The following is a 26,738-nucleotide window of genomic DNA, read 5'->3' on the forward strand; positions in this document are numbered from 1 at the left end:
AAACTATGCTGCTGAATTTCTTCCATTTTTAAATTATTTGCCTGAAAAGTAAAATGATGAGCTCAAAAGTCTTTAAATATCAAAATATATCTCTTTCATGTTAGAGCTTAAACAACACATTTTCTGAAATCTTTTTTTAGGGCAACACTGCACCATAACTAAATTCAGTCAATGAAGTAATCAAAATTGGGTGATTTTTTTTTTTTCTGTATGGCATGTAGCAGGTCAAACTCACAACTTAACACAAGTCTCCAGGAACCCTGCTCTCAACATCCCATTAGCTGCCCTGATATGGAAATGTGAAACATTGCATTCATGGTTAAATAAGTCTGTACTATTAATACAGATGAAAGATGAATTTACGTGCTAGGAGCTATGCAAGGGTTTAGCACTTCTTCTCAGGACCGTATTTAATGTTGGAATTAAAAAAATATATTATTTTTAAAAAATAAGTCAATTCTACTCATACTTACTGTAAACCCATTACAGGATGCTTACATAAGACTATTAAATATCTTGATCTATGTAAAGGTTACCACCCACTGTGAAAATAATGTACTTGACACTTAAAATAGATTTTTATATCAGGCATCATTTGTGAAGGAAAAATGTATACATACGTTTTGCAGAAAGGTTTTGCAACCCGCTAGATCTTTTGAGGTTGTGGCCCCTGGCTGCACACGATTATTGATTATATATATATATATATATATATATATATATATATATATATATATATATATATATATATATATATATATACACACACACACACTTAATAAAAAAAATACATTATTTCAACTTTATTATAGATTTTCCTGAAAACTATTCAGGTCTGAGATTCTTGTATACCAATTAAATCATCGGCACAGAATCACTTTGAGAGTATTATGTAGAATGCTGCACCGCTGCAAAATATCGGTTCATTCACAGAACCTCCTTACATAAAGCAGTTAAAACCAATAAAACTTTTTTTTCTTTTTTATGGTCAGTCATTAGTAGATATAAGTAGCACCCTTCCCGCAGTGTAGTCAGATGAGCGCCACTGTTCTATAGTGTGATACCTCTCACAGCAGGAAGAATGTCTATATTAAAATGGCAAAGAATAAGGGCTGTAAATGGGAACATGAAATGAGATGGACAGAGGATTAAATGAACATTCTATTTCCAGTTAAGTTAAGGATTCTGCAACAACAAAAAACATAATTTTTCATGCTCAGGTTTGAAATCGGATCTTAAAGCTCACTTTGCCCTCTGTTCCAGCGATCATCACTGCGTGGCCCTGCCGGGGACTGCATAGCCTTTTTAGCGAAAATATCCCCTACAAGCCTGTCTTCTTTGTGTGCATGCCTGCTGTAGTCCATACATTCCAATGGGTGAGGCATAGTATGCTGGATGGCTGAAAAATGGCTCAACTCAGGAATGAAAGGATCACGGTGCGCATGCGCACTGCAAAGATGGGCCGGCAGGGAACATTTTTGCTATAAGACTGTGCGGCACTGAGCATTTCTGCACCGTGGAGACTACAGGAGTAGGGAGCAAAGTGAATATTAGCATAGCACGCTGTACTAAGAGGCAGGTGGGCAAGTACATACAGTACCTGGTCTTTTACATTAAAGATAACTACGAGAGATTCCACTTCTAGTTCATACATACTAGATTTGAAGATGGTCTCTTATATTTCATATGTTTCTGTAAATCCTCTAATAAACTTAGTTTGCTGATTGTTTTTGGTATACAGAACTGTCGTATACATTTTAAAGGGCATTTCTTCTAGCCAGAGTTACCTTGTATAACTTTTATTATCATGTAAAAGTTTCCTTGACAGGCAGGTTCAGTCTCTAAACACTGGCGGTTTATCTGGGCACTAGCCGCTGTTTTGCGCTATCATCCATTTCAGCCTGAGAAAAGGTTGAATTTAGTTGTAGTTGAATAAAGACACCTGAAAGGACGTCTGCTGTGTATAGCAACTTTTAACCCTTTAAAAGTGTAAGCTGAACTGTTTTCAGTTTTGAAAAACTTCTGAATCTCGGAAGGAGGGCTCTGTGATTAACCCTCCTGATGCCGATTAACCCTCCTGATCGCATGGCGGCTGTGTCCAATCACAGTAATGTCAGCAAAGCCGTTGTAATGGCGATCGGCTCTGCTTCTCCTCACACAGAGCCTGTCAGTGAGAAGAAGAGACGATCTGTGCTCCTAGCCAGGGATCCGTGAGTTTTGAGCTGTTTTACTGCTTTTTACACAATGATCACCCAGCTAGTGTCCCCAACACAGTGAACACACCTGTCACACATCTGTCCCAGTAAAATAATCTGTTACAGCGATCATCTGGCGCACCTGCCCGTAATCATCTGGCGCACCTGCCTTCAGTGATCTGCCCCCCCCCCGCCGGTAGTGATCTGCCACATCTGTCCCAGTGAACATCTGCCACATCCCAGTGATCAAGATCTGTCACACATCTGTTCCAGTAATTATCTGCGCACATCTGTCCACATGGCTAAAAAATTGATTTTTGTAAAATCTTACCGTAAAATCCTTTTCTCTTAAGCTCATTGACAGACGTAGTCCTCCTTGATTAATATCAACTCAGGTTATACTGCCCTCTACAGGAGTAGGACTAGACAGGAAAGAAAATGTTCTGGCCACACCCTAGGGGCAGTCCCAGAGGGTATATCCTCTCACTTCCTGCTACAGCAAATCAGTTATGTCACAAAGCAGTGTTTAGAGAATTTAACCCAACCCAACTCAAAAACAGAGGGGCGGGTACTACGTCTGTCAATGAGCTTAAGAGAAAAGGATTTTACAAAAATCAATTTTTCTCTGTCGCTCATTGACAGACGTAGTCCTCCTTGATTAATATCAACTCGGGACGTCCCAAAGCAGTGCCACAAATGAGGGGTGGGAAAATGGAAATCAAAATCCAATCTAGAAGGCCCAACCGGTGCCAACTAGAAGTTTAAAAGGCTCATCAAACAAAAGATGAGACTCAACAGAAATTCCAACGGAAAAAAACCCTCGAGGTAGATCACCGGTCTCCTCAAATTGTGGTCTGCAAAACCTTGCGGCCAAATGAGGCATCCACGATGCCATCACATGAACTTTATAAAATTTTGTAAAGGTATGCACCGACTACCAGGTAGCCGCCTTGCACACCTGGACCACTGACGCCTGATGGCGGTAGGCCCAGGAAGTACTGAGCGCTCGAGTAGAGTGCGCCTTAACAAGGAACGGAGGATTCCGACCCTAAATAGAATAAGCCTGTACCACCGTCTGTCTAATCCATCTGGAGATAGTCGCGGCAGATGCAGGCAACCCCTTTATGGGGCCATCCGTGATCACAAAAAGTGAATTCGTCTTACGGAACGATTCCGTAGTCTTCAGGTATACCCTGATTGCCCGCACCACATCCAAGGAATGCAACGCACAATCCCGAGGATGACTGGGCTTAGGACACAAGGAAGGTAGCACAATATCTTCATTCAGATGAAAGTCTGAAAACCACCTTAGGAAAAAAAGATGGCTTCGGATGAAGAACTACCTTCTCCCTATGAATCCCCAGATCTGGGGAATGACACAATAATGCAGCCAGTTCTGACACCCTGCGTGTAGAAGTGATAGCCACCAAGAAGGCCACCTTCTGGGATAATGTAAGCAAGGGAATCTCCCTGATATTTTCAAAGGGAGGTTTCTGAAGAACCGACAACACCAAATTAAGATCCCAGGGTGGTAAGGGTGCGCGCACTGGCGAAGCCAAGTGCTGCACCTCCTGGATGAAATTCCGCACCAAGGAATGAGTAGCCAGAGGCTTCTGGAAGAAGATTGCTAACGCTGAAACCTGACCCTTGATAGTGCTCAAGGATAGTTTCTGCTCAACCCCCTTTTGCAGAAAAAACCAAGATTCGGGACACCGAATAGGTACGTGGGGGAAAACTCCTATGATTCACACCACGCAATGTAAGCCTTCCATGTGCGATAATAGACTTTGCTGGAAGTCGCTTTTCTTGCTTTAATTAGAGTAGGAATAACTGAAGCTAACAATTCCTTGTCCTTCAATACCTGGGTCTCAATGGCCAGGCCGTTAAAGCCAGCGACTGTAAAGCACGATGGAAGATCGGTCCTTGAGACCGCAGATCCTCCCTGAGAAGAAGTCTCCAAGGAGCGTCCGCGACTAGTCTTGCCCAAGTCGGCGTACCCGGCTTGACGAGGCTAGCCCGGAATTACCGGGATAACTGGAGTTCCCTCCACCTCTATCCTGCGGAGAAATCTCAGCAGTAACTTGAGAAGGGGGAAGACATACAGTAGCTGATACTTCCCCTACGGGGCGCTCAGCGCGTCTGCTGCGTCCGCTAGAGGATCGCGGGCGCGAGCCCTGTTGAGCCAACCTGCCAACAGATCCATCTCCGGGGTGCCCCAATGAAGGGACAGCTGGTGAAATACCTCTGGATGAAGAGACTATTCCTCTTGATCCAGAATCTGACGGCTGAAATAATCTGCCTGTCCACCCCCGTGATAAATATCGCGGAGAGAACTGGAACAACTGTTCCCCCAATAGGAATGTTGGCCACTACTATGGCCGCCAGGGCACTCTTGGTGCCCCCTGGTGATCGACATAAGTCATGACCAAGGCATAGTCCGATTGGATCCGAACCGGGCTGCCCTGGAGCTGCTCGGTCCAGTAAATCAGACAAAGTCTGATCGCTCTCAGTTCCAACACATTTATCGGTGACCTGGAATTTATCAGAAGAAATGACTTCCCCTGGCTGAGCATCGGAGACCGAAGCCACCAGACCAGAGCCTCCCTGGTGCGCTCGCTCAATCGGATCCGATTGTCCAGGGAATCAGAAATTCCGATTCCATATGAGAAGAATCTCCTCTTTGGAGAATTCGGGTATGAGACTGGGCAAACGGTACTGCCTCTAAAGAGGCGACCATCAATCCCAGCCAGTTGACGGACAGCAACATCCGAATCATTGACTGAATCTTCTGGAGTTTCTCCGCATGGAGAAACACTCTTGCCAAGGATGTATCCAAAATTAGGCCCAGATAGTTCAGTCTCCTGGTGGGAACCAGGGATGATCTTTGGGAAAAGCAACGAAAACGCTGATGTCCTGCGAAGATGGGGATATGAAGATAGGCACCCTAAATGTCTATAGACGCCAGGAAATCCCCCTGATGCAGGGAGGCCACCACTGTATGGATGGACTCCATCTCTTCCAAGACCAGAATTGGACGCACCTAGCCCTTTTTCCTGGGCATTGTGAACAGGTTCGATTAGAACTCCTCCAAGGAATGGGAACTACCACTGCTTGTTGCATCAAGCTGTCCCCCGCAAAGCTTTTTAAGCGACTTCGAATATTGGAAGGGAAGAATCGCACCGGTGGAAGTGATCGAAACTCGATCTTGTATCCCGACCATATGACCTTGTGATCCCCTTTATCCGGGATTCTGGAAAGCCCTGGATCCGGAAACCGGTGAAGACGTCCCCCCACCCTAGAGATGGGTGGGGTCCATTCTGTCAATCCAACGGGATAACAGTGGCTTTATTTGGTCTGGAAATCGGTGAGTCCACTATTGGTGGTACCGTCCATCTTTGTAATGAGGGATTCCTCAAAATGATAGCGCCTAGCAATGCGTTTGGAAATAGCAGGGGCTCGTTTACGGACGACCCCATTTGAGCAAGGGAAACCCTTCATCATTTTGGTAGGCTTGCTAGTACCAAAGAAGGAATATGAGTCTCCGCTACCTCTGCCCGTGTAACCTCAAGATTTAAGGTTTCCCGGACAGACACAACTAGTGCTTCCACCAACGCTTCTTGTGCTATGGCGGAGGCAGACGCGTCCTCCTCACTGTCTGAGGAGACCGTACCGGAGACAACAACCCCAGAAAAGGGGCTGCAATGACCAGCTCAGAATCCGTATCTGAAGTATCAGATGACATAGGGGTAGGCGGGGTTCGCTCTTCTTGACCCCCGTCCCTGACAGGCTACCTCCACCCGGGATACCAAAGACTCCAAAACTGCTGATAATGCATCATCACAAATGAGGTACTGGAGGGTCCTGCGGCCACCCCGAGGGGATCAGGTGGGGATACATGTGTGGCAGGGTTCATGTAACAAGACACTTGCCAGCAAACACAAAAAAATTAATTGCAAGAAAAAAAAACTTTAGTCCCCCAGCGCAATAGCGCCCGTCAGTCTACCTGCTTGGACCCCTCAGAAAGAGAGAGAGAGAGAGACCCCAAGCTCACCTGATGCACAGAAGTTTCTTATCAACTTGCTTCCAGCACTGTCTGTTACAGACAGGAAGTCTTTGGCTTGCTTTCCCTGGGCCAAGGAGGCGGCTCCGCCCCTTTACACACCTTCCGGCGCCTTCCCCTAGCTCCTCGAGGTGTTTGGTCACCTCAAACATGGCCGCCCCCATGCTGGAGACACGAGGCTACGCCATTATGGCGGCCTCGTACGATCTGCAAAACAATGGCGGCGGCCTGTGTAGGATAGCGGCGGCTAGCAGCGGCCTGCGGGAAGTATGTATTCGGCCTGGCGGCCTGCGGGAGTGCCTCGGCCCCACAAACTTCACCCTGAATGGTGATAAGCCTGGTCGGCGGTATAGGACCCTCCATCGGGAGGCTGTGCAGCCCGTGGAAGTGACCGGTTGCTGGAGGAATGGCGATCTGGACTGCAGTAACTCAGGCATAGGCATCGGCCTGTGTACACACTCTGACAGGTAGGATACCTTCTACTTTAATAGTAATGTCCTTTTGTACTGCTACTGACTTCAGTCACCCTTACAGTCTTACAATGACCTTAGATTGTCAGCTCCCAAACCAAGCCTCCTGGTTACTATTCACAAACAATCACACTCAAATTGGGGGATCTGTGACCTGTTATAGGATAGAGGGGAGACCCATCCTACCATCCCAGAGAGGGGCCCGGTCCACCACAAACCCGACAGGGGGGAGAGGGGGAACATTCTACTCACCATACCGGAACCAGGCGGGCGCCAACTCCTGACAGAACCCCTCTCCACCGGGGTGGGGGGGCTTTCGACCAATACGGACGCCGTGACTCTGTTGGTCATTGGCGTCCAGGCGAGACGTTTAACTCGCAGGGTCAGTCCCCGCCCAGTGGGACTATGTTGCGGCCGACCCAGCGCGGAGCTATGGCCTGCACGCGCTCGTAGGCTGAACTGGGGTGACCACTGGATCTCAACATCCAGCCCGTCGCCCAGTTCCAGCTTTCTTGCTTGAAGATCTCACAGGAACACTGGAGAAAAAAGCTGTCTAAAAAAAAATCTAAGAAAAAAATCCTGCCAGGACCGAAGATCCTAGCAAGGCATCTAGGTCCTTACTCCTAACTAGACAGAAAAAAACTGATTTGCTGTAGCAGGAAGTGAGAGGATATACCCTCTGGGACTGCCCCTAGGGTGTGGCCAGAACGTTTTCTTTCCTGTCTAGTCCTACTCCTGTAGAGGGCAGTATAACCCGAGTTGATATAAAATCAAGGACGACTACATCTGTCCATGAGCGACAGAGAAAAATTATTTAGCAGCGAGGCGGCTTTCCATATACTCCAGAGTATGTCAGACGAGAGTAGCGGTGAACTCTCTCCATCAGACTCAGATAGCGAGTATGAGACAGTAGAAAGCAGTGGCTCTGAAATGGAAATTGAGGAGGACAGAATCCTAAAAAAGAAGCTCAGGAGATTTGAGCAGGCACAGGCATCCACCAGCAGTGCAACAAATCCTGAGGCATCCACCAGCAGCTCAATAAACCCTGTGGTATCCACCAGCAGTGCAGCACTCCAAGATTATAGGCAGGCATCCACCAGCAGTTCTGCAAGTCCTTGTGCAGTGGTAAGCATAGGCAGGGCAACATTCCTACATGATAGGCTAGATGATAACAGGGCATCCCATCCCCAATGAAGCAGGGCCCATAGTAGCCTCCCAGATATATTATTATACTCAACATGGCTGCCCGATACTTCAGCAGAACCTGTAATTTTCCCTTTCACAGCACTGCCAGGCCCTCAAAAACAATCAGAAAATGTAACCCCACTTTATTATTTTCATTTATTTTTCACGAATGATCTGCTGAACTACATCGTGGAGCAGTGTAATCTGCACACAAGCCAACATATTGCCAGTAATCCCGATTCTTCCTATGCCCGCCCTCTTGTTTGGAAACCCCTCTCTGTGGAAGAGTTTAAACTTTTCCTTGGACTAACCCTCAACATGGGGCTGACAAAAAAAAAAAAACTGAACTCCATTCCTACTGGTCTACCCAACCTATCTATCATATGCCAGTCTACTCATATGCCAGTCTACAGCTCTTTGATGCCAAGAACCCATTACTAAATAATAATGAGATTTTTACATTTCAACAACAATGCCCAGTGCCTCCCTCGAAATCCTCCTGATTATGATAAATTATTCAAAATTCGACCCCTAATCAATTTTTTTGCTCCAGCTTCAAGCAAATGTTTGTCCCCGATATAAATATTTGTGTAGATGAATCCCTAGTCCACTTTATCGGAAGACTTGGCATCAAGCAATACCTCCCCAGTAAACAGGCCAAATATGGGGTAAAGGTTTACAAGGCATGCAACAGGGTCACGGGTTACACATATGATTTTAAAATTTATGAGGGAAAGGACAGCCAGCTAACCCCCCCTGGATGCCCTACCTATATGGGGACAAGTGGTAAAATCTTCTGGCAGCCGATAGAACCACTGTTTGGGAAGGGTTACCATCTAGATTTAGACAATTTCTACAAGAGGCTCCCACTTTTCCACCATCTCTACCTTAAGAAGACTGTGGCCTGTGTGATAGCACAGTCCAACCACAAGGGCTTCCCACAGAGATTGGTCACCAAGAAATTTAATCGGGGGGAAAAAGCCAGTATGCGGAATGAAAAGGTACTAGCCCTAAAGTGAAGAGATAAAAGGGACGTCTACATCCTTTCCACAATACATGATTACACCTTGGTGGAACTTCAGACAAGACGAGGTCCCATCCAGAAGTCAAAATGTATACATGAATATAACCTATTCATGGGGGGGGTGGATATAAAAGACAAGCTGATGCAGCCATACTTGTCCACCAGATCATCACTTTTTAGCATAAGAAAGCAGCCATTTAAATTCAACTAGCCCTATTCAATTCATATGCTATTGTTTCCAAGTGCACCCAATGATCCCTAGCCCTTCTCCATCTCCATGGCCATGCCCCTGAACAAATTTGCTCCAATACATTAGCCAGACTTCATAAATGGCACTTCCCTGATATCCTCCCTCCTACCCACATAGGTTGCAAACCCCCCCAAAAAATGTTGTGTATGTTCAAGTAGAGGAATTTGCCATGACACCCGATATTACTGTCCCCAATGTCCCTCCCAGGCAGGCCCCTGTACTGGAGAGTGCTATCGGATTTATCACACTTCACTACACTATTAGTAAAGTAAAGACATTTTTCCAGTTTCCACTATCTGCTATTTCTGCGTATGACCCGGACTGTTTATTGACTATGATGTGAAGATATTTTTCCAGTTTCTGCTATTCCGGTGTATGACCCGGACTGTTTATTGACTATGCTTCTGCCAACCGTGTTTCTGCCTTACACGTGAGTGGACCTCAGCCTGTTATATGACCATGCTTTTTGCCTGCCTCCTGAACTGATCATTTGCCCTGCCACTATATTAGTGAGATTCAAGACTGCACAGGGGTCTTGCATATGTGAGGGGCTCCAGAATAGAATTTCCGAGTGGAGAAAACTTTTTTTCTCGGATTAGGGTCTGGAGACTCAGAGGCTTCAAAGAGATTTGGGTGGGAGAGGCCTCAAACCCCTGTCCTCAGGTCTTACCTGACCAAGGCCCTAAACCTAATAGTGCTGCCTGCTGCAACATGAATTGGCCATGCCTCTGCCTGCCACCGGAACTGGCCATGCCTCTGCCTGCCACTTGAACTACTGCCAGGACCAATACTTTGGCATATCTCTGCCTGCTGGATGGACAATTCCTAGACATTTCCGTTGGCTGTCTAGACCAATGCTTTTCCTGTGCTGGGACAGTATTCCTGACTGTTAAAACCACAGGTAATCTTTACATTTTTTGGCCTTTGCTCAGCAGAATGTATTTTGGGGTGTTATTCTTGCTATGTACATGCTATGTGTTAGAAGCCTGAAGGTGCTACTTGCATGTTTGGCCTATGTATAAGGGTCAGTCTGTGGAAAGGTCTCACACATGTGGTATCGCCATACTCAGGATGAGTAGCAGAATGTATTTTGGGGTGTACTTTTTGCTATGTACATGCTATGTGTTAGAAATATCTTATAAATTGACAACTTTGTGAAAAAAATAAATAATAGGTTTTCATTTTCTTTCCACATTTTCAAAAAACTTGTGTAAAAAAATGACATGTTCAAAAGACTCATTAGACCTTGTAGTATATACATTGGCGTGTTTGCTTTCCAAAATGTGGTCATTTTGTGGATAATTCCATTGTCCTGGTGCTCCAGGGCCTTCAAAAATGTGATAGGTCCGCAGCAAATAAAATGTGCAGCTTATGCCTTTAGAATGCCGGACGGTGCTACTTGGATGTTGGGCCTCTGTATGTGATAGGTAGTCAGTACATCAGGATTGGTCAATTTTCAATGATATGTAGCCTGGCTTGTAGACTCTAACTTTCACACAAACCTATTATCATACACTTATCAGGATTTATTTTTACCATAGACATGTAGTAGAATACATTCTGGCCTAAATATATGACAACGTTTGATTTTATTGGATTTCTTTTAAAACAAAGTAGAAAAAATTGTTTTTTTTTTTTTTCAAAATGTTCGCTCTTTTTTGCTTATATTGCAAAAAATAAAAAACCCAGTGGTGAATAAATACCACCAAAATAAAGCTCTATTTGTGTTAACAAAAATGGTAAAAATTTATTTTAGGTATAGTGTAGTATGACTGAGTAATTGTCATTCAAATTGCGAGATCACTGAAAGCTGAAAATTGGTCTGGGAAGGAAGGGGTGAAAGTGCCCAGTATTGAGGTGTTTAAGGACATCTCTGATCTCAAATGTGTATGATATGGATCATCAATCTAAGGACTCTGTGGTGGTATTTTATGAAATTTTGTAAAAAAATATATTTTATTTGGATTATAATCCTTCTTAGAATGAGTCTACTATCAGAGGTATGTTCAAAGTCCCCTGTTTTTCTGTGTATTGGTCTACTATTTGGTGGTACTAAATACCACTGAAATGGCACTAAAATAACTTTCCTAGTCATTATCGTCTCTTTTTCTGTCAGCCTGTAAATGTCCACACATGCATGTCACTACCTTTTGTGTGAAACTGTATAGGACAATAGCAATTTAGAAAAGGAGAATAAGCACATCCACACAAATCTATTATTTGCAAATAGCATATTAGATAGTTAAAAGGGGTTGCCCAGATATGAATACAAATACAGTAGCAAGGCAGGGTAAGTACATAATGTAAAGTACCTCATAACTTCTTTACAGGATGTCTCCAACTTACAAGCTGACCTCAATGTACTGTTTCATTGGGCAACTATTTGGCAAAATGTGGTTTAATGTTGATAAATGTAAAGTTATGCACTTGGGGACTAAGAATATGAATGCATCACACATACTAAGTGGTGTAGAACAGAGAGGCATGGACTCCAGAGAGAGAGATATAATTTTGCCCCTGTATAAATCATTAGTAAGACCTCATCTGGAATATGCAGTTCAGTTTTGGGCACCAGTTCTTGGGATATCAGAGAACTGAAGAAAGTGCAGAGAAGGGCAACCAAATTGATAAGAGGCATGGAGGAGCTCAGCTATGAGGAAAGATTAGAGAAACTGAATTTTTTTTCTCTCTTGAGAAGTGGAGATTAAGGGGGGATATGATCAACATGTATAAATACATAAGGGGTCCATATAGTGAACTTAGTGTTGAGTTGTTCACTTTAAGGTCAACACAGAGGACAAGAGGGCACTCTTTACGTCTAGAGGAAAACAGATTTCATCTCCAAATACTGAAAGGTTTCTTCACAGTAAGAGCTGTGAAAATGTGGAATAGACTCCCTCCAGAGGTGGTTCTGCTTAGCTCACTACATTGCTTTAAAAAGGCCTGGATTGTTTCCTGGGTGTACTTAATATAAGTGGGTACTAAAATTTTGTTAGGTAAAGTTGATCCAGGGAATACCCGATTGCCTCTCGGGGGATCAGGAAGGAATTTTTCACCTGCTGTAGCAAATTGGATCATGTTTTTCTGGGGTTTTTTCGCCTTCCTCTGGATCAACTGCGTGTATAGGATTGTGTATATGGGATTGTATGGTTGGGTTTTTCAATAGTGTGTTTTTTTTTTTTGAACCAGATGGACTTGTGTCTTTTTTCAACCTGACTAACTATGTAGTAGTGGCGGGAGTGCATGCACGAGTTTGATCAGAGCAGTGTTCATGGTTCTACACGCTGGTTTCATTGTGTAGTGCTAGGCGCGAATCCTGCTACATGTGGGTTGCATTGTTAACTGCGGTGCACTAATTTCCACTCTCCAATGCTGTGCACGCTGTTCTGCTCGTTCACGATCGTGTACTCCCCCTTTCTATTGTATATTTATTTATTTTATTATTTATTTCAGGTACTTGTATAGCGCTGTCAATTTACGCAGCACTTTACATATACATTGCACATTCACATCATTTGAATGTATACAGGTGTGTCATTGGCTGATCCTATGTGAGTAACTTATGTCATGTGACTGTACATTAGGACATTCTATCGAGCATCTAATGTGATAATAGCCTGTGTGTCTGTATTACTGGGTACTGCTGAGCGCGCTCCATTATCTTATACATAAGAGCTGAGAACTGTGCTTTTTAGCACAACGGGATTAATTGCGCTTGACGTATATTAATATGCAAAAGTGCACTTATTAGCGCAACAGAGTTATTTGCGCATCAAGCGTACATTAAGATCCAATACATTCCACACAGTTCTAGTTCCACTAAGATGCGAAACGCATTACAAGGAGGGGTTAGGTGGGGTGAAATAGGTTTTGCTGGAACAATTAAGTTATTTTTAACGCTTTGAAAACAATGGTGTGCAGCCTCATTTTACAGTGATTTATTAAGTAAACATATGGAGAATTCTAGTGAAGATGTAAAATACTTCATCAAATAGCAATGCAGTCAGGTGCCAATAGAGGTCCACACCCTCAACGTTTTCAGGTAAACTATATTCCTCTTGAGAAGAGGATACAGTTGAAAGCTGAACTGTGGAATAAGCAAATATTATCTAAATAAAAGAAGCATGTGTAGCCTTATTCTTGGTATGCTTTGTGTATTTATGCTATATTTGTGAAGTAATCCAATGCACAATTTTGCATTTTCCTATAATAAAGACAGCTCGCTGCTGCTCTCTCTCTCTCCTTGTGCAGGGTGACTGGTCTTGCACCTTCCCCTTCCTCCAGATCTCTGCAGGCAGCCTGTATTGGTCAAGCTTGCTGGGTTCCTATTAGTCCCTGCTCTCAAGGAGACTACAATCGATGGTCCTTATCTCATATGCACCCATACTAGGACCAATTTACTTACCAGCATGTCTTTTGTGTGTGAGAGGAAACAGGAGTGACTGGAGCAAACCCACACAAGCACAAGGAGAACATGCAAACTCCATGCAGATAGTGTCCAGACAGGGAATTAAGCGGAGAACCCTAGTGCTGTAAGGCAGATGCTCTAACCACTGCCACTGTGCTGCCTATCCATGCATCATTTACTTCTATTGTACTGTACTTCTACTGCCCTGCTACTTTATTGCATTCATATCTGGGCAAGCCCGTTTACTAACCAATACACTATTTGCAGATTATACATTTGTGTGGTTGAGCTTGTTGTACTTTTTTAAATTACTAGAGGTGTTGATTTATGGGATGAATCCGATTTTAAATTTATAGCACCCTGTTCTTGCATTAATTTATCTCACACACTTTCACATTTATTATCACCGTGCCTTAGGGATAATGTGAGATGAGTGAGGAAACAATTGTTTCCTGAGTGTCCTTGCAGTATAACATCTTTCACAACACATAGTATGAATTCAGCCTTAGTGATACTCACCATGCTGTCAATTGCAGTGCCAACTGAGGAACCTTTACAAACCAACCAATACCCACCCCTCCCTATGATTTGCTGGCCCCTACATCACTGCTGTATCCTGTAGTGGTAGTAATGTAAAGATTAGTGGGAGTTACCATAGAGCACAGCATAGGACCAGGAAATTGACACTCATGGAAGTGTCATTTTTTGAATATTCTTTCAGCCAATGCTTTTTCCGTAGTACAGCAGCAATCAGTGGTGCAGGTAGCAAGCAATGTTATCATCTTCGTAAGGAGTTCTTTATTTTAGGTTTCAGTTTTAGCAACAGAATTGCTTTAGGATAACAGGCTTTTAGATAGGCAATTGTGTTCAATAGCATAACCAGTCACTTAAGTGATAGTTGTTTGGCGTAACAAAACAGCTAGTTACGCATCGTGTTTGGTCAGAGAAAAGTAGCCTGCTCATATGCAAAAACTGCAATCAAATTCAAAGAAGAAACAAGATTATGTTTTCTGCAGTTGTAATCCTAAAATGATCAGCAACACTGCTGTTTAACGAGAAAGGTAAGGTCAGCTGTCCCAGAGTAGTTATGAAGACACCTGGAATAGATCTGGACATTGACCCTAACCCACAGTTCATGCAGGGATGCGACAGACACACATGTAATGAAGGTACCATACCTGGGATGGTGGAGGGTGTGGTAGTTGTGGTGGTAGTGGTGGTAGTTGTGGGAAGTGGGGGGGTAGTGGGGGGATCTGGATGGAAAAACAAGGAAAACAAAAACCAAATTAAAAAAATAAAAACAAAAACACATCACAAAAAGCACAATCTCAATGGGAAATCAGTAGGACATCAATGCTTCGATGGAAATCAACACAATATTAATAATGTGAAACCAACAACCATTTAGCAGGATATAATCAGGAAAGTATCCAGCAATGAATATGAAATTGTTGGGTAATTAATAGGATAATTAACACAACAGTAAAATAAAAGGCAAATGTAACTCAAACAAGAGATCAGCAGGATATTAATAAGCTTACATCAACGTTGAGCTACAAAGGGCAATATATACTTACAGTGCGCCAGGCTGAAATTAACAAATGGGCAACGCCAAATATAAAATAAAGGGGTGTAATAGGTAATAAAAGGATTAAGATAATAGTACACTTGAGAACTCATGGACATTCCAAGGTTAAGGATGCCAGTCACAAAACTAGTGTTTTCTACATAACACTGCAGCATAGTAAGCCATTTAAATAGTTTGTGCGATAGAAAACTCTGCTTTTTGACATGAACCTACAGGTGAGCCTATAATAAGGCTTTTCTGTAGGTACAGTGAATATCTTCTATACTTGCTGAATGTGTCTTCCATTGAGATGTGACTGTGAAATCATCACATGTTGGCCATTCAAACAGCTGGAGAGTGCGACCCCAGAAGGAAGACCGGGTTAAGATGTAAGCACCGACAGTGCGCCACTGGAGGGCTTCGTTTTAAGGTAAGTCTGTCCTAAACTTGCTAGTATGTGGTGCATATTAGCACATAATGGCGTAAACCACACAGGGGCACACTTTTTATTTTTTTTAATTCAGGAGTTTACTATCGCTTTAACGGGCAAGGGAAGTCTGTACACAAATGGCAACCTGCCCACAAGAGGGTGGTGCTTACCGTCTGCCCATATCAACCTTACTACTAGAGTATGGCATTGGAGCTTGCTAAGATTAAGCTTCCACAGAGAAAAAAAAAAAAGAAAAACATTAATTATTCTGTCTTTACAATGTCATACTGATTTTTTTTCCCCCAGCAGAAGAACAGTAAATATTCTGCTATGTAGCCTGCTGAGAACTGGCCTTCTCTAGCCGTTGTTTCCCAGCTGGCACTGGCTAACTGACCGTTTTCAGTAACCAGAAAGTCAATGATGAAGTTTTCTTTCATTTAACATTTCTGGCTCACTTCCACCCACAAGAGAAACATGAGAAATTGATGTTGGACTGGCACTGAGTGACCAAACTGAAAAGCAAAAAATAGTTTTGGATTGCACATCAGCCCACAGACAAGTCAGAGGGTTTGCCGTGCTCACACAATGACCCTGCTCTGTCAGGAAAAGAGATAAATAGTGCGCAGTGACAGTGTGTCAGAAAACACACAAATTAATCCCAGCGCCTCATCTCCTGATTGTGAGATATTCTGCTGAGTTTATGAAGTTCTGGGGTCGGGAGATACAGAAGGAAAGCAAAGTAAGAACATCAAGGCAATAACCAACAATCTGAGTAAAATGTGTTAGCAGTTTACTACAGAAAAACTGTTTAGAGTAGAAGCAACCTACAAGAATTCAATTTGTTCTAAACTGAAATCTGATTGGTTTCTGTGAGTTGTTCCCCACTGCAAACCATCTCCATTCTCTGCATGTTCTAAGTGTATACGCCTCCATAACCTGAGGAATGCTAAAATGGGGCACATGGAAAGTCTGCAAATCACAAGTGCTTCGTCACCGGGCTATGGAGATGCCAGAACAATCTTTAAAGCAGCTTTATCAGCCTGAATTTAAAGTAAAGAAAAGGCAAACTTTTTTTTTTTTCATTTTGGATAGAGTAAAGGAGGTTATAACCCCTTTCAATTTTTTTGCCATCTATTTCCTATTGGATAGATTTCCTTTCACTTTCTGTCTCATAGCCATTACAGGAAATAAGAAGAAATCCCACCAAAGGTTATGCCGGAGTGTCAGAACTAGTGTCCACATTGGAAAATATCTCCTCTATTACTGTCCCGTTGTTAACCCAACATTTGGGATTTTCTTTTACTTTCACTGGTTCTGGCAAACACGACACATAGAGAGGGTGAATCTCCATATCGGGGACACGGACCACAATTAAATTGACGGGTGTTCCAATCGCTCTCTACTCCATCCAAAACTGAAAAAAACGTTTTGTTTTTAGGGCCTTTTCACACGGGTGGACTCCACCAGCAGATCCCCCTGCTTAGCAGGGGGATCTGTCTGCTTATCCCCGCTGAGCAGGTGGATGACAGGTCCATGTCTGCTCTGCATAAGCACAGCTCCCTTTTCTCTATGGGCAGTCAGATGGAAATGGACTGTGTTTACATCTAAATGTCATCCCATCCGCCAGACGGATGGGGAACGGATCCGCATACATCTGTTTTTAGCGGATAGGATTGGATCAGATGTCAGCGGGTGTAAACACAGGTCCATTTAAATTGACTGCTCCATAGAGGGCAATAGATGGTCCAATTGGGTCCGCCTAAAAAACTGACAAATGGAACCGATTGGTCTGCCAGTGTGAAAGGGCCCTTAAGTCTTAAAAGCTAATTTCGCCTTTGGAACATGTTGCTCCTGTCTCCTCTATCCCCCAATCTCCCCTCCCTTTGACTGCAGGCAGGGGATCCTGCACCCGCTGTCAGAAGTTATAAACAGCGAATGAATGACGTACTATTAGCCTCTGCAATCAATGGCTTGTAGTTCTCAATGAACTGCGAGGGCAATGGTAAGCACTCTCGTAGTCCATCTATTCTTTTTGCCATTTATTAACTGTCTGTCTGTATCGGAGGTACAGGCAGACCGTGTACTCAGAGTTTGCAGGATCCAGGCCTTGCACCCGCAATCTGCTGATCGCGGGTGCAAAGCCTTGCAGGCTGCAGAGTGAGTAAAAAAAAAAAAATGTTTTTACCTTCAAAAAGATCTGAATTTATTTTATTTTAAAGTTGAACTAAGCCTTTAAAAACCACAACTAACCTTAACAATATATGAACTGTTGCCACATTAAGTTTTGGGTGTAGTGGTGAATTACATGTCCGCTTCTTATATTTTTTGAGGACCCCAAGATATCCCCAGAAAAATTCTTGCTTTTCATTTTATTTTTTTTAATTTGTTTTTTTTTTTTTTTTTTTTTTAAATGTTACAAAAAAAAAAAAAAAAAAAGCAAACATAGCTCTGGTAAAAACCATACGTGTAACGTGGTATGCAGAAGAGCGTAACGTACTGTTCATTCAAATTCTGCAATTGTTCCAGAAGATTTTACATAATATAGAGAAAATAAGTTAATTATGGCCTTGTAGACGCAAGCAAAGACAAGACTGAGGAAATCTTACCTCTGGTTGGTCTATTAGAGATACATGCCTTTGGAAAGTGATTTCATTTGATGCCCACCTGAACCTGTAATATTCTTCCTATTTGCCCTTAAAGTGCAAAGTGCACCGACAAAACAGGGAAGTGATGTCATACATCCCTGGAGTCTTTTTGGGGGGGGGGGGGTGCTTTTCTTAGTTAAGCGCACACTCCTATCTGCATGCCTGAGCTGAAGGCAGATGGATTCCAGGAAGCAAAAGATACATGAATCATCTGTCCTTACTAGTTACGGCCAGAAATGGTAAGAGGATGCTTTTTTACGTGATCTCTCAGAAAAATAAAGAATGGAGACATAGATGGATGGATGGGTGAACATGCTTTAAATATTAAAAATGAATTAAATAGCATTTGTGGATCACAGATGCAGTGAAGGTATTGTTCAAACAGAGTATGGGAGGAGCAGGGCCCCTTGTCAGCTTTTTATTTTTTCTGTGTCCCTATTTTAGAATTTCTTCCACTTATTCATATGCAGTATATACTGTACAACAAACTCTTGTAAATCTATATATAACAGCACTCTGACCCCAGAAGGATTGGAGCAACATGAGAGCCAATCAGGCTCTGCAGTATGTATATCATTTATAGAATTAGACAGTGGAGATATAACAGAGGGATGACCTCATCTGCATTCTGCTGCCTTATTGGCCCACCTTGTAACTAGAGAGGTGTCCTGGTGCAGCACTTTTGATCAAGTTGGATCGCTGCTGTAGCAAAGGTTAAGGATGCCTGAATCACAAGATATGCTCAACAGAATGAGATCAGGCAAAATAATTCAACTATCTGTTCAAATAATGATTTCCGTAATGTACTGAGCTGTTTGAACTGGAGCTCAGCTTTAAGGTATGGATGCTCCAGGTATGTGATCTAAAAGTACCAAACCAGACAATGACAAACAACTAGCATTTTTAGAACATGGAACCCTCAAAACCTCGCTCATGACCACAGAGCCGCATTTATGTATCAAAGCAACACACATTCCTCATTGACTGCATTGTCTTTTGTGAGTGTCTACATTCTATCCGGACTCAGTACTCTCACTGACACTCAGAAAAGTATTTCAAAATACACATGAAAAAGGTACTACATTTGGTGGATAAAGGGCATCATGCTAGTAAACCGAGTACCTTTTTCTGCTGTGATTTTTAAGGCCATTATACCATCAGCACCTATTCTGGCACTCAGCCTTTTCAAAGTCATCTTTCATATCCTGATAAGTAGAGTACAATATTCCTGAAACATGTTGGCTTCTAATAAAGTACTTTCAGGATTGTAATGGAGTGTATAGAGCTGCTCATTTGACTTATTTGTCACTTCTCAGCTAATATTGATCCATATAGCACAGACCTACTCCCTTAACTCAGGAGCAGTCAGAGTATTTACCCTCTGCACTAGAACAGGCGATTAGAATGGTTCTCCTTAAAATGCAGTTTCCACCTAGTAAGTCTTACAAGTTTTAAACTTACCTGTCCATGATATATTGAGATTTTCATGATGTGCCATACAGGTTCTTGACAAAAAGTATAGCTGGTCTGCTCGTGCATGATATATTTCTGATTCCTATGGGAGGCCTTCGATTGTTAGCCATGTTTTTTGAGGAAAAAAGCAATTAGTGAATATGGATTTTGGACTGATAAATGGAGGCGTTTCGAGGACTTGCTGGAGGAGGGGGACTTGCAGTTCAAGGATGACAGTACTAAATCTGCTTCACTTAAAATTCAAGCAGGGGAAAGGCTCCCTTTCCTCTTATAAGCATGGTACCAATAAGACACCAGCCAGCATGATGGACCATGGATGGAGGAAAAAAAAATAGATAATGAAAGGTGGACCAAAGAGTATATGCATAACCCCCTTATATCAATACCACATGACTAGCAGCTACTCGTAAACCACTGAATTTTTTTTTCTACCCTGCAAGGTAAAGCCATAATGTGCTAGTAAGCATCGCATACTAGCACATTATGTTAAACTTACCTTAAACACCTTAGGACAACATGGCAACAAATTAAAAATGACCAACTAGCCATAAAAATACTACCCAAGACCAAACCGCCGACGTGTGCCAAAAGTATACACTGCAAACGTGGATAAGTCACTCTCCGCGTGAACCACCCAGAATGGTCTCTTACCAGAAGTAATATAAAAGGGCGCAGAGTAGCGGATTCAAAGATCCCCTTCCACTTCCTCTGTGTATATGATACACCGGGTTGCCTTTTCAGTCAGCCACTGGAAAGCAATCTGGTTCCAAGGATCTCATCAATGCTTCCTTCACCTTTGACCTGTATCTTACCAGATTGCTTTCCAGTGGCTGACTGAAAAGGCAACCCGGTGTATTATATACACAGAGGAAGTGGAAGGGGATCTTTGAATCCGCTACTCTGCGCCCTTTTATATTACTTCTGGTAAGAGACCATTCTGGGTGGTTCACGCGGAGAGTGACTTATCCACGTTTGCAGTGAAATATATTGTTTAATTCGTGCACACCTTATTTTCCGTCTGGTAAGGAGGAATTTCACCTGGTGGTGGGTGTTTATGCACTGAAGTTGGAGATTTTTCTTTGTTGTCGAGCACTCATTTGTTTCATCAAGCATGGACACTTAAAGAGAAATTGGACTTTATTTTGCACATTCCCACCTATTATATTGTATTCCTATGTTGTTATACATTTTGGATATATTTTATATTTTTGTTTTAGCGCACCTTCTTTTAAACACATCTATTATACACATTCAGGCACTGAATACAGGTAGCGGCTTTAACGACAGATCACACTAACAGCGCACCCTCACCAATCCACAATAAATAGACCATGCACAAAGATAGAAATATATACAATGATCTCTTTGGCAGACTTTTAGACAGATATGTGTGAATTGTTATAGTATGCCATTTTTGCCTTGCTGGTGCTACATTAGACTGATTTTTCTGTGTGGTTTTCTGGGAGGTCAGACCCTTTTTCTTTACCCATACCCACTACTTCTATTGGGGATGGCATGTTCTTTTCCTAGTGGTGTTAGTCTTGGGGTTCTCACTATTGTTCTTCCTCTGCAACTAATCATCTTTTTTGTTTCTTCTTTCTGGTTGTGTAATATTGATTTATATTACGTTCATTTGTATGTATTCCTATCTTTATGCACTGTCTGTGTTTTCTGTGTATCCATTGTCATTGTATGCCCTTCAGGTTCTATACTAGACTGGTTCTTCTGTGTGGTTGTTCATTCCTCCTCTGCAACTATTCATATATCCGAGTCCTCTGGTTTCTTCTATCTGGTTGTGGAGCACTGATTTATACTAAGTATATTTGTATGTATTTCTATCTTTGTGCACTCTTTTCTTATGTTGGGTGCTATTCACAATTCTACAATTGTTTACCTTTGACACACGTGGGGTGTTTGGCCTTGGGTAGTATTTTTGCAGCTATCTGGTCATTTTTATTTTGTTACTACGTTGTCCCAGCACACTACTTGTTATTATTTTTTTATGGTGCTAATTAGGTGTTGTCTATGCCTGTTTGGTGTTTGCCATGTGCTATGGGGGCCATCTTGTGAATGCTTATTACATGCTTTGTTAGTTTCATTTTTTTCTGCATTTGCCATTTTTATTTAGGAGCTATTTTTGATAGCTTGATTTAAGCTAGGATTTTGTAAATTTTGCTTTTTGATGAACTATTGAGATTTGCTTATTATGTGATCTTTAGTTGACCTCTACCGTGCATGTTTCTTTTAACCCTTGTACTGTGGGTGGTCATCACTAGGGGGCGTTGGTGGGTGGGGCTTTGGGCTTCTAAGAGCCCATTCACACTAGCACGACTTGTGAGGCGACTTGTGTAGCCCCAGGTCGCTTGACATAACAAAAGCAATGTTAATCAATCAGTGCAGTCTTAATTGGCACTACTGAAGTCGCTCCGACTTCAGAAAAGGGTCCTGTACTACTTTGAGGCGACCTGTGATCCGACTGTCCCATATACTTCAATGGCAGTCGCCTCCTTATCTTAATTGACACGACTTGTTATCAGACTTTCCAGGAAGAAGAAAGAGATTAGCCAAGCATTCCCCAAAGACAAAGTGGCCTATCTCTTCAAAGTAGTGCACAAGTCTCTTCCAAGTCTCTAAACAAGTCTCTTCAAGTCACGGGGCGACTTTCTGGTCGTGGTAGTGTGAACTGGCTCTAAGTCTGTTCACTTCCATGTCATAGCATCTTCAGAAGGATGGACTGAGCTTTATCGAAATGTTGACAATAAAAACACAGCTAGAGTGTCGTAGTTACACTTAGAACTATATCTATATAGTTATACACACACAGTAATACACATATATATATATATATATATACACACACACACACACACACACACACATATATATATACATATATATATATACACATACATACACACACACACTGTATCCAAGTCTCTTTATGACGCAAACATTTCAAGATTTGCAGTGCCTTATTGTTGTTTTATACTACAATGCATCCAGTAAAAACAAGCATATTTTATAGTATCATCATTCCTTTGACGATTACACATGCAGTCATGTGAATTTTATCATAGGTGAACAGGGAAATAAAGCTCAGATCTCAGGATGCAATAGGAGCCATATGCATTTCTGTTTTATGTAAGCCAAGCTCTCATATTAGATTGCCTTAACATGAATGTTTTCGGGGTGCCAGGTTCTGCAATGCGTATTAGTTGCTCATTCACTGCAGAAAAGAGTAGGTCCTAATTGTTAGTTGGTAGCATTTAGTAATTTCAACAGCTCTTTTGTTTTAATGTAATTTCAAGCTTTGCTGTTAGACTAAAATTCTTCTTAAAGTTGTTTCATAATTTTATATGCACAAATTTACTTTCAAAGTGCTCTTGGCTTTTTTCTTATCCTAGCACAAAATTATAGCTTTTTAGTGAATTAATTTATTTTATAATGTTTTCAGTGTATAATTATCTTACGTTAACATACTGTGGGGAATTTTCCATTCTATCCAAGTTTTAATTGTGTGTTTTTTTAAATTAAATCAGTCAGTTGATTTGGCAATATTAGCACTGCACTCAGCTTTAATATTTCTTAGAGGTGGTAGTAATTTTTCCAATTGGAACAGGTACAACTGTACACCATTAACCGGCATAAAATGCCAGTATGGCAATCTACACATGAGCTTTACGTAAAACTGTCACTGATTAGAGGAGCTATAGACAGTGATCCCATTCAAACTGAAGGCTTCATTGACAAAAGAAAATGATTTGAGCTTGCAGAGGCCACTGCAGCCTGTAGATGGCAGTCAACCTCTATTTAAATACTATAATTGTTTGATACAATTTTAGTTTTAAAAAACAAAGACCACACTTCTGAAACATTTAAAATATATATTTATTTTTAGAAAGACATATACTAAATAATTTGGCCTGGTCCTCTTGGCTTTGATGACCCCCGGGCATCAGAGGTTAAAGGAAATTTAAGGTCTAACTTTTAGATATATCAGTGAATGGAAGCCACAGATGCTGCCAATGTTTACTGCTAGAGAATGAGCTTACTCTCTTTCATTGTGAAAAATTATAATAGACAACATTTATATTGCTAACCGAGAGAGCCTTCATCAGGGATGTTGACCTTATTCCCTGACATGCAGCTAGAGGGAGATCCCAACTGAACATAAAATACAACTTTAAAAATATGGAACATTTTTCCTTATTATACTTTAAAGTGTTTTAAACCTGTTTTAATGTGTTGTGTTGCACCGAAAATGTTTGTTAAGTGAGTGTCTTATAAGTATGAAAGCTGGAGCAGAAAAACACAGATGGTGTTGCCTACAGCAATGAGATGCTGGCTATTATTTTTTACAGTGCACTAAAAACAATAGCTGATATCAGATTAATTACCTTGAGTAATTCAAAGCTGCTCCTTTTCCTTCAGGTTTTATATTTGCGACCTCTCCTCTTTATCTGTCACTATGGAACATTTTGCTTTAATGTGCCATGGTGCACAAAGGTCAACTGAGTGCAGAGAAATATCTCGGGTTTTTGCAGAAAGATTTTGATGTTGGGCGCATTTTGATTCACTTTTCACAGCTCAGAGCTTTAAAAGGGAAAAATAAAGCTGCATAGATGTCCTAAGCACTGCTAGAATTTCTGCTTCAAAGGGAATAAATGAGTAACTGAATTATATTTCAAACAGTCCATATAATCACATGCTGCTTAAAATCTTGCACAATCTACACCAAGAATGTCACCTAAACCCCAGAAGTCAAGGAGACTTCAAAAAAGTATAAAAATAAAACATTAGTTGAAGTTTTAACCTGTTGAGCAAAGTTTTCTATAACTACAAATAGGCCCCATGATTAGAGGACTTAAATAACGTCAAAGGATTCTCTTAAAGAATAGGTGCACTTTCATGCACTCTCCACCTAAATGCCCCTTTATTGTCCTCCTTATCACCCCCACTTACAGAGACCTCAGATCACTGCATCATGGATATTGATGATGCTGCATACACCAGACCAAGTGCCACTTGTTTGAGACCGGTTTATGCGGCGCCCAACGCTGGGTTCCACGGGTCCCCTCGTGACGATACTGTCATCCCGATGTGCCTGTTTTAACTCATATAATGTGAGTGAATTTTATGCTTGTTTACCGATTTTGTGAACAAATTTTTACTGCATCAGAGGCTGCTTGGCGATGCTCTCTCCCCTTCCCCCTGCATTTTGTCTCCACAGCCATCAAGTTTCCCAGCCCACGATTGATGCAGCCTGCACCAAGAGCAGTTGTTTTAGAACTTTTTACATGAACATATATGACTTTCTGGGACCATCATTTAAACCCATTACCGATGACTTCATCCTTTAACAGCAAGCACCCGATTTAGATACCTCCCTCAGCTGATAGATTTTTAGCACATACAGAATACCTTAGGAGTGTCAGGGAAAGGAATTTGGACAGCAAGTGCACAAAAGTAAATTTATCTAAGGAGCATATCCTTACCGAAATATTTATTTTGACTTCAGCGTAGCAGCACCTTTAATCACACAACTAGCTTTGAGCTGAAATTCTAGTCTAATGCCTACTGTATAGTCTGATTACCAATCTGATTGCTGGCTAGTGTGTAGTGGCCACCAAAGTTTAACAGTCATTATTTGTCCCGCTTCCATGGGTAGGTTACCCTGGTGAATTCAGACAAGCCCGAATGGAGCTCCAAGTTAGAGAGGGCAAATAGAAGGTAATGTATTGGTTATATCAAAGCCAGTATGATTAGAAAGGCCAATAAGAAGTATGCACACCATTAATGGTGTACAGAATGCCCTCAGAAATATCATTTTCTGCTTGTGTGATCGGCTCACTGATTCTCCCAGAAGTCTGTACTAAGATACAAGTCCCCGAAATAGGAATTTTAGTTTTATTGAGAGACACCCCAAGGGTTAAATACCTCCAAGGGAATGCAGACTCTCTTCATTAGAACACGGAGTGCACCAGGTGATAAAAATGAACCAAACTCTCCCATTCAGATTCAGTCTGCGAAGGACATGTTAACACAAACAGCTATTCCTTCAGAGCAGCAAAAGGTAGGAATCTGCTACAAAGTTTGCAAAAATCCCTGAAATGTACAGAGATAACCCAGAGGGGTTTGTATTCTTCTCAACAAAAGTGGAGTTACACTTTAAGCAAAATTGTGTACAAGGATTTCACCCACTACAATGGTCCAAATGGTTTATTACTTTAGTATCCAGTATGCTGCAAGGTTATTCTTTCAGTGACTATTGAGCAGGATTGTTTACTGACCATAATGTATGCAATCCAATTTGTCCCCCTAATAATCTGTTTGCGGCAATATCACTTTCTCAGTAATTAGTGTGCAGCAGGTCTATATAGCAATATTACATCCCAATATCCAGTAGTAGCATTCCCCCAGTGCCCAGTAAGCGGGAGGACTACTACCCCATGTGAACAGCTAAAAAAGATAAACTCCCTCAGTAAAGTACGTACAGAAGGGGTTTGTCCCCCAGTAGTCAGGGTGCATCAGATAATTTCTTTCCCAGAGAGGAATGTGCAGAATCCCCTAGTGATTATTGTCTGGATAGTTTATTTTTGCAGTAACTAGAATTTTGCAGGATTATTTCATCAGGGACGAAACCATACTTTCTTAGCAAAGCAGTGTGCAGAATGATTATTCCCTTAACATGGTGTGAGCAGCAGAATTATTCCCCGTGCAATCAGTGTGCAGCAAGAGTATTCCTTGGTAATAGGCATGTAGCAGGATTATTCTCACAGTAATCAGTGTGCAGCAGGATTATTCCCCAGTAATCAGGAGTGCAGCAAGATAATTCTCCCAGAAATGTGTGCGTGCAATAGGATTGTTCCCCCAGTGACAAGTACGCAGGCAGACTTCTCCCTCCCGCTAGAGTTCTCCCCATGTTCCCATATTTTACTGCAAACAGAGAAGCTGACTGGTTGTACGGGACTCGTCTACCCTCAGACTCTTTGATATAGGAAGCCCCATGTTTCTAAGAAGAGTGTCGTTTT

The 26,738-nt window shown here is 42.0% G+C and overlaps 1 protein-coding gene across 5 annotated transcripts in view; it reads right to left on the minus strand.

The window, feature by feature from the left end:
• The window catches only part of CADM1 (cell adhesion molecule 1), a 529,619-nt gene that overhangs the window by 81,920 nt on the left and 420,961 nt on the right, over positions 1–26,738 (minus strand). For 3 of the 5 annotated variants that reach the window (XM_082273837.1, XM_082273836.1, XM_082273839.1), the window contains one exon: positions 14,771–14,845. The exons of the other annotated variants lie outside the window; for them this stretch is intronic. In XM_082273837.1, the coding sequence (XP_082129963.1) occupies positions 14,771–14,845 (75 nt within the window). The remainder of the gene's footprint in view (positions 1–14,770; positions 14,846–26,738) is intronic. 5 annotated transcript variants of the gene reach the window in all.

The sequence above is a fragment of the Pelophylax lessonae genome (genome assembly GCF_965119305.1).
Source record: "Pelophylax lessonae genome assembly, chromosome: 12".
NCBI lineage: Eukaryota > Metazoa > Chordata > Amphibia > Anura > Ranidae > Pelophylax > Pelophylax lessonae.